Here is a 7,778-nt window from a genome sequence, read left to right on the forward strand (position 1 = left end):
ACCCTGATCCCTGCAGGCACTGAGCACCCACAGACACCAAACCCTGATCCCTGCAGGCACTGAGCACCCACAGACACCAAACCCTGATCCCTGCAGGCACTGAGCACCCACAGACACCAAACCCTGATCCCTGCAGGCACTGAGCACCCAGGGACACCAAACCCTGATCCCTGCAGGCAGGGAGCACCCACAGACACCAAACCCTGATCCCTGCAGGCACTGAGCACCCAGGGACACCAAACCCTGATCCCTGCAGGCACTGAGCACCCACAGACACCAAACCCTGATCCCTGCAGGCAGTCAGCACCCAGGGACACCAAACCCTGATCCCTGCAGGCAGGGAGCACCCACAGACACCAAACCCTGATCCCTGCAGGCACTGAGCACCCACAGACACCAAACCCTGATCCCTGCAGGCACTGAGCACCCACAGACACCAAACCCTGATCCCTGCAGGCACTGAGCACCCAGGGACACCAAACCCTGATCCCTGCAGGCAGGGAGCACCCACAGACACCAAACCCTGATCCCTGCAGGCACTGAGCACCCACAGACACCAAACCCTGATCTCACTGATCCCTGCTCTGCCTGAGGAGCAGCCACACGCTCAGGAAGGGCACAGAATGTTTTCTGGGTGTTTCCCAGTCTGTAGCTGTTTGGATGATGACAGCAAAATAAAACCAAACATTTCATTTTACTAACAACTGTAAATCAAACACAGCAGCACAGCTCTGGGAGAAGCCCCAGTTTTCAAAAACTTCTGGACACAATAAACCCATCTGGGGACTGTAGTGAGACATGGTGAGGGTGTGGAAAGAAAAGATGTTTTATTTACTCTGGGAAAACACACTCAGGAGTGAGGCAGCAGTGAGCCAGGGTCTGGGTGGGCTCCTGGAGATGCTGCTGGCCCTGGGGGACAGAGATGTCACCAGCAGGCACAGGCTGCTCTGGCTGTCACAGAGGTGTCACCAGCAGGCACAGGCTGCTCTGGCTGTCTCAGGGTGTCACCAGCAGGCACAGGCTGCTCTGGCTGTCTGACAGGGTATCACCAGCAGGCACAGGCTGCCCTGGCTGTCACAGAGGTGTCACCAGAAGGCACAGGCTGCCCTGGCTGTCTGACAGGGTATCACCAGCAGGCACAGGCTGCTCTGGCTGTCTGACAGAGGTGTCACCAGCAGGCACAGGCTGCTCTGGCTGTCTCAGGGTGTCACCAGCAGGCACAGGCTGCTCTGGCTGTCTCAGGGTGTCACCAGCAGGCACAGGCTGCTCTGGCTGTCTGACAGGTATCACCAGCAGGCACAGGCTGCTCTGGCTGTCTCAGGGTGTCACCAGCAGGCACAGGCTGCCCTGGCTGTCTCAGGGTGTCACCAGCAGGCACAGGCTGCTCTGGCTGTCACAGAGGTGTCACCAGCAGGCACAGGCTGCCCTGGCTGTCTCAGGGTGTCACCAGCAGGCACAGGCTGCTCTGGCTGTCTCAGGGTGTCACCAGCAGGCACAGGCTGCCCTGGCTGTCTCAGGGTGTCACCAGCAGGCACAGGCTGCTCTGGCTGTCTCAGGGTGTCACCAGCAGGCACAGGCTGCCCTGGCTGTCTGACAGGTGTCACCAGGCAGGCACAGGCTGCCCTGGCTGTCTCAGGGTGTCACCAGCAGGCACAGGCTGCTCTGGCTGTCTCAGGGTGTCACCAGCAGGCACAGGCTGCCCTGGCTGTCTGACAGGTGTCACCAGGCAGGCACAGGCTGCCCTGGCTGTCTCAGGGTGTCACCAGCAGGCACAGGCTGCTCTGGCTGTCACAGAGATGTCACCAGGCAGGCACAGGCTGCCCTGGCTGTCTGACAGAGGTGTCACCAGCAGGCACAGGCTGCTCTGGCTGTCTCAGGGTGTCACCAGCAGGCACAGGCTGCCCTGGCTGTCTCAGGGTATCACCAGCCAGCCCTGCAGGCCCTGGAACAGGCCCAGAGGAGGCAGCAGCCGAAGTGCAGCTCAGGCGCTCGCTGTCCTGCATCATTTGCTCTCTGTGCTGGAGCTGCCACAGCCTGAGCCTGCCCTGGAACAAATCTCCGCTCGTCTTCTCCGCTCTCTCAGCCCTTCCTTTCCCTCACCATCACTATTCTTCTCTCTGCGGCTCCCCCTTCCAGGCTCACACAGCTTCCAAGCTCCTCGCCTTCTTTACCCTTCCCTCATCTAGAACAGCGCCGTTCTGTGCCCGAGGGCCCAGAGCCTCGGAAGGATGAAGGACCGAGCCGGGATTGCGGCTCGCAGCCCTCGGGCACCGACACCTGAGGAGAGCAGGGCAGTGAGCGAGGCGGACACCGCGCAGCTCCGGGCACCGCGCAGCTCCGGACCCTTCCGAGGGTCCCCCCGAGGCGCGGCGCCCGGTGCCGGCCGGCGCAACCCCAGTGTCCCACAGCGGGTCCCTCAGCCGGGTCCCACCCGCCCAACCCCACTCACCGCTCGGCGCCGCCATCGCCGCCTCAGCGCCGGCTCAGGCGATCAGCGGCACCGCCCATAGCGCTCCGCCCCTCCCTGAGCGCCCCGCCCCGTCCGGAGCGCCCCGCCCTGCCCAGAGCGCCCTGCCCGCAGCGCCCCTGCGCCCCCTGGCGGCCGGAGGACCGCCCCGCCCGGCCGCGGGATCCCGCAGTTGTCCGGGACGGGAACGATCCCCCGGGATCATCGAGTGCAGCCCGGGACTGATCCCCGCCTCGTCCCCAGCGCAGAGCGCTGAGCGCCATGGCCAGGCCTTCCTTGGACACCTCCAGGGCGGGGACTCCACCGGTGCCCTGGGCAGCCCCTGCCAGTGCCTCACCACCCTTCCACACAATCCACGTTTTGCAACACAGCGATCTATCTATCTATCTATCTATCTATCTATCTATCTATCTATCTATCTATCTATCTATCTATCTATCTATCTATCTATCTATCTATCTCTATACCTCTATATATGTATTATATCGAAATACAAATACACATCTATAGAGATTCCGCCACGGTCCTATCTTCGCCTCTCGCGAGATCTCGACTAAGTTCCCTGTCATCTCGCGAGATCTCTGCGGGTATATTTCAGGCCCGCGCCGCCCACGCTGTCTTTTCGCAGCGCCCGGAAGGCCTCGGTCGGCTCTCCGCTTCCATCCGCCTCCATCCGCCTCCATCCCGGCCATCCGCCGCCGCAATGCCGCCCAAGTTCGATCCCAACGAGATCAAAGTCGGTAGGTGGCGGGCAGCGGGGCAGGAGGAGGCGGGTGGGGACCGCGGGGCCCGGCGGGCACGGTTAACGCGGCGCTGTCCCCGCAGTTTACCTGCGCTGCACCGGCGGCGAGGTCGGAGCCACGTCCGCGCTGGCCCCCAAGATCGGACCCCTGGGGCTGGTACGTACCGGGGACCGGGGTAGCGGGGAGGGAGGGGTGAGACATGTGCCGGGCGCTGTGGGAAGCGTGCCTTGCTAGGGAACAAGAGAGTCCCGGGGGGAATTTAAGGGTAAATTTCAATTAAATTCCATTTAAATTTAAGCGGGTGGGATCCAGCGCGTTCCGCAGGCGCTGGGGGGCCGCTGGCGGTGCTGCTCCGTCCCGGAGCGCTGCGCGCAGCAGGGCCGCACTCGGAGCAGCAGCCGGGGCCCTCAGGGGCTCTCGGCTCTGACCCGAGCCCGTGTGACCTCCACGTTCGTCCCTCAGTCCCCCAAGAAGGTGGGCGATGACATCGCCAAGGCCACGGGCGACTGGAAGGGGCTGCGGATCACGGTGAAGCTGACGATCCAGAACAGGCAAGCGCAGGTACCGCACGCCGCAGGGACCGGCCCCCCGTGCTGCAGGCGTGGAGCCCAAGCGGGCTCCGCCTGCTCCAGGCACCGGCCCGGATCCCGGCAGGGTCCACTCAGCCCTTCATCCTTCCGAGGTGGATAAAATGAGTGCCACACAAGGGGTGTGTGGGGGTCTTCTGGGAAGACCTTAAAGCGTGGGTGGGGGGGGTGCATGTGGAGCTTGGGACCTGCCAGGCTGGAGGATCCCGAGAAGAGATCCTCATCTGCCAAGATGCAACTCTCATCCCGTTGCAGATAAATTGTTCTTTCTACAGAACTTGGAACCGGCAAAAAAGCCTTACTTAAAGCAGCATAGAAGTAAATAATTTAAAATCTTGCCAACTCCTGTAGCCACCCGCCACTGTACCTGTTCTGCTGTCCGTGGCTGGTACATTCCAGTGGTGAGCTGAGAGGAAGCCCCAGGCAGGAAGCAGTCCTCTCCTGCTGGTGGGGAGGCCTGTGCCGAAAACCTGGGAACAGATCTCTGCAGTGCAATAAACCCGGAGCATGAGGGAGCTGATCAATCCCACGCTGCTCTGGCAATTACCTCTGCTGAAATAATTAATAGGTTAATTGGGTATCTTCGAATGGGGGGGGAAATTAATTTCTTTGTATTTAGATAGAGGTTGTTCCTTCTGCCTCTGCTCTGATTATCAAAGCTCTGAAGGAGCCACCTCGTGACAGGAAGAAGCAGAAGAACAGTAAGTGTTCCCCTGGACTTGGTTCTCTATATTTTGGGGCTAAAAGAGGGGAAATACCTGTACCTTCCTCTGGGGTTATTCGGCACAAACTGGTAAATGGGACACAAGGCTGGTTTTGGGTGTCCCTGAAGTGCCAAGGTGCCAAACAGATGCACATCAGCAGAGCTCTGTGTTTGAGGAAATTATGGAGTCATGGACTGGTTTGGTTTGGGAGGGGCTTAAAAGTTCATCAGTGCCACCCCTGCCATGGCAGGGACACCTCCCACTGTCCCAGGCTGCTCCCAGCCCTGCCCAGCCTGGCCTTGGGCACTGCCAGGGATGCAGGGGCAGCCACAGCTGCTCTGGGCACAGCTGGGGTAGAGCAGCCCCTGCCCTGTATCACACTGTTGGCACAGGGCCTGGCACAGCCCGGGGAGCTGACACAAATGCCAGCTTGGAAAGAGGAGTTGGGGATAATCTGGGAGCAGCAGCCCTGCTGGAGCTGCAAACCCCCAGCTCTCTGTGGCCTGGGAATGGCTCTCCCAGAGGGAACAGGGGCTGGCAGTGCCCAGGTGCCCTCAGTGCTGCTCTTCCCTCCCAGTTAAGCACAGCGGCAGCATCACCTTCGACGAGATCGTCAACATCGCGCGGCAGATGCGGCACCGCTCGCTGGCCCGGGAGCTCTCCGGTGAGTCTGGGGCACAGGGGATGAATAATCCATGGCTTGGGGGGCACAGGGAATGCCCCATGGCCTGGGGGGGCACAGGGAATGCCCCATGGCCTGGGGGGGCACAGGGAATGCTCCATGGCCTGGGGTGTGTGCAGGGAATGCTCCATGGCCTGGGGGGCACAGGGAGTGCTCCATGGCCTGGGGGGCACAGGGAGTGCTCCATGGCCTGGGGGGCACAGGGAGTGCCCCATGGCCTGGGGGGCGTGCAGGGAGTGCCCCATGGCCTGGGGGGCACAGGGAATGAATGCCCCATGGCCTGGGGGGCACAGGGAGTGCTCCATGGCCTGGGGGGCACAAGGAATGCTCCATGGCCTGGGGGGCGTGCAGGGAGTGGCCCATGGCCTGGCAGGCACAGGGGATGAATGCCCCATGGCCTGTGCAGGGAGTGCTCCATGGCCTGGGGGGCACAGGGAATGCCCCGTGGCCTGGCAGAGAGGGCTCCCAGCTGAGCTGTGCTCCCTGGGAACAGGCAGCCCCAACACCTGGGGAGGGAGGGGCACAGGGAGTTTGCAGTGTGTTCCTGGAGGAGGCCAGGGTGTGAGATCTGGATAAGAGAATTGAAGATCCCTGGTGAGCCCTGAGGCTCAGCCTGCAAACCCCTGAGGAAACAGGGACAGCTGAGAGCTGTGAGCTGTCAGAATCCACGTTTGTGTTGGAAGGGACCTTAAAGCTCATTGAGTTCCACTCCTTGCCATGGGCAGGGACACCTTCCCCTAGCCCAGGCTGCCCCAGGTAAGCTCCTCAGAGGTGAAGCACTGACAGGCTGTGTCTGCTGCTGCAGGGACCATCAAGGAGATCCTTGGCACTGCCCAGTCCGTGGGCTGCAGCATTGATGGGAGACACCCCCACGACATCATCGATGACATCAACAGTGGTGCCATCGAGTGCCCAGCTGTGAGTACCCAGCTCTGACCAAAAATGATGTACAACATCTAATTACTGAAAAACTCCACTAATGAGCTGTGTTTGCTTCTTCCAACAGAGCTAAGACTGCAGAAAAGGAAGTTGCCACATGAAGGCTCCTTCAGTTTTTTGTAGCACTTTAAATATTAAAATAAAGACCCAGTTGTCTGCAAACATTTCTTGGTGTGATTTGTCCCTGTCCCATGCTGGGAATTTTCCTTTGTGTAAACTCTGAAATACAGCACCTTTGGTGGGATGTGTCCATGCCCATTCTGGATGGATTGGGGCAGGGATGGAAGTGTGGCTGTTAGAAAATGGGGTGAGGAATGAGAGCAGAAGGTTTAGCCTTGCTTATTCAAAACGAGATCCATTTGAGCCCTTTGCTCCCTGATATTTGGGTCACTGCCCTGGTGACTTAAAGGCTGCAGAACCTGAAGTGGGGCTGTAGTGACAGAGGGAAAGGTGATTGAAAACCCCCATTTTTATCAAATCCATGAGCCTGGGCAGACACCAATTGTCCAGGACATGCTGTGGAGTCCCTGTCAGTGTGGAGGGGAGGGGAGCTGCACCCTCCTAAAGCAAAACTGAGCGAAGCCTGACCTGGGTGTCCCCAGCCATGGGAAAAGCCCCAGAGCTCAGGGCTGTGTCTGTCCCTGCCTGGTGTGGCTGTGCCTTGGACAGCTCTGCCCGGGCTCCAGGCCTGTGCTGGGCCCTCTCTCCCTGTCCCCAGCTCCACATGCAGCTGGTGGAGCCAAAACCAGCAGAGTTTGAGGCTTTATCCGTTTTCTCCTAGCTGATTGTAGGGCCTTGCTCTGAAGCAGGCAGGAAAAATAATACAGCTGAAATTCCAGGGATTTGCGATGCTGAGGGAATGGCTGGAGCTCAGGGCAAGGCTCTGCCCCCAGAGGGTGCTGGCACTGCCCAGGCTGCCCAGGGAATGGGCACGGCCCCGAGGCTGCCAGAGCTCCAGGAGCCTTTGGGCAGCGCTGCCAGGGGTGCCCAGGCTGGGCTGGGCAGGGACAGGGGCTGGGCTGGGGGATCCTGGTGGGTCCCTCCAGATCAGGGCATTCTGTGGTTCCATCTGGTTTCCTTTGTTGGAACTGACCATGTTACCATGTTTCAAGCAGGGAATAATTTGTATGCTGTCAGAATAGGTCAGGTGTGGCTCCTGGTGCTCTGTAACCAGTCCCATCTCTCCAAGGGTTTGTGTGGCACAAATTCTGATAAGGTACAGGGGCAGAAAACCTTTGTGTGGAGTGGCCACAGGCTGAGGGAGTGCAGAGGTTGGGGGATCCCATCCTCACCCGGCCCAGCCTGGCTGCCCTGCCCGGGGAGGGTTGGGTCCCTTCCTTGCAGGGGTTCCCCACAAATCCTCACAAACCCCTGGGGTGCCTGAGCAGGGCAGGCAGAGGCTGCAGCCCCTTCAGCAGCAGCTCTGCCTTAAACTCTGTTAAAATCTTTGTGGCCCTGGTGTGGAAACCCACTCTGGAGTGAGCCCTGAGAGCCTCAGGAGCTGCTCAGCCTCCTGTTTGGGGTGTCCTGTGTGGGGTTCCCTCCACTTGGCAGTGCTGCAAACAGTTGGAAAAATGATTCCTTTTCCTTCAGGGTGTTCTCCTGGGACAGGACCTGTTGCCTTTCCTGTACCCTGCTGCCTGAGGGCATGTGCTA

The 7,778-nt window shown here is 60.1% G+C and overlaps 2 protein-coding genes and 1 non-coding gene across 9 annotated transcripts in view; 2 read left to right on the plus strand and 1 right to left on the minus strand.

The window, feature by feature from the left end:
* LRSAM1 (leucine rich repeat and sterile alpha motif containing 1) overlaps nt 1–2,510 on the minus strand; it is a 29,297-nt gene extending 26,787 nt beyond the window's left edge. For all 6 annotated transcript variants that reach the window (XM_058038363.1, XM_058038362.1, XM_058038361.1 and 3 more), the window contains exon 1: nt 2,450–2,510. The gene's annotated coding sequence lies outside the window, so the exon portion shown is untranslated. The remainder of the gene's footprint in view (nt 1–2,449) is intronic.
* Nucleotides 2,511–3,079: 569 nt separating this feature from the next.
* RPL12 (ribosomal protein L12) lies at nt 3,080–6,284 on the plus strand. 2 transcript variants are annotated; one of them, XM_058038021.1, is made up of 7 exons: nt 3,090–3,207; nt 3,293–3,366; nt 3,673–3,771; nt 4,417–4,498; nt 5,079–5,165; nt 5,989–6,101; nt 6,190–6,284. In XM_058038021.1, the coding sequence occupies exons 1-7, from the start codon at nt 3,171–3,173 to the stop codon at nt 6,193–6,195; spliced, it is 498 nt and encodes a 165-aa protein (XP_057894004.1). In that variant the 5' UTR covers nt 3,090–3,170; the 3' UTR covers nt 6,196–6,284. The 2 variants fall into 2 exon arrangements, with proteins under 2 accessions (XP_057894005.1, XP_057894004.1); XM_058038022.1 differs by having other exon boundaries at nt 3,080–3,207; nt 5,989–6,284.
* On the plus strand, nt 4,152–4,279 carry LOC131092054 (small nucleolar RNA SNORA65). Its single transcript, XR_009115456.1, has one exon. It is a non-coding gene; the product is annotated as a small nucleolar RNA SNORA65 (small nucleolar RNA).
* Nucleotides 6,285–7,778: the final 1,494 nt, after the last annotated feature.

This window comes from Melospiza georgiana, chromosome 20 (assembly GCF_028018845.1).
Source record: "Melospiza georgiana isolate bMelGeo1 chromosome 20, bMelGeo1.pri, whole genome shotgun sequence".
Taxonomy (NCBI): domain Eukaryota; kingdom Metazoa; phylum Chordata; class Aves; order Passeriformes; family Passerellidae; genus Melospiza; species Melospiza georgiana.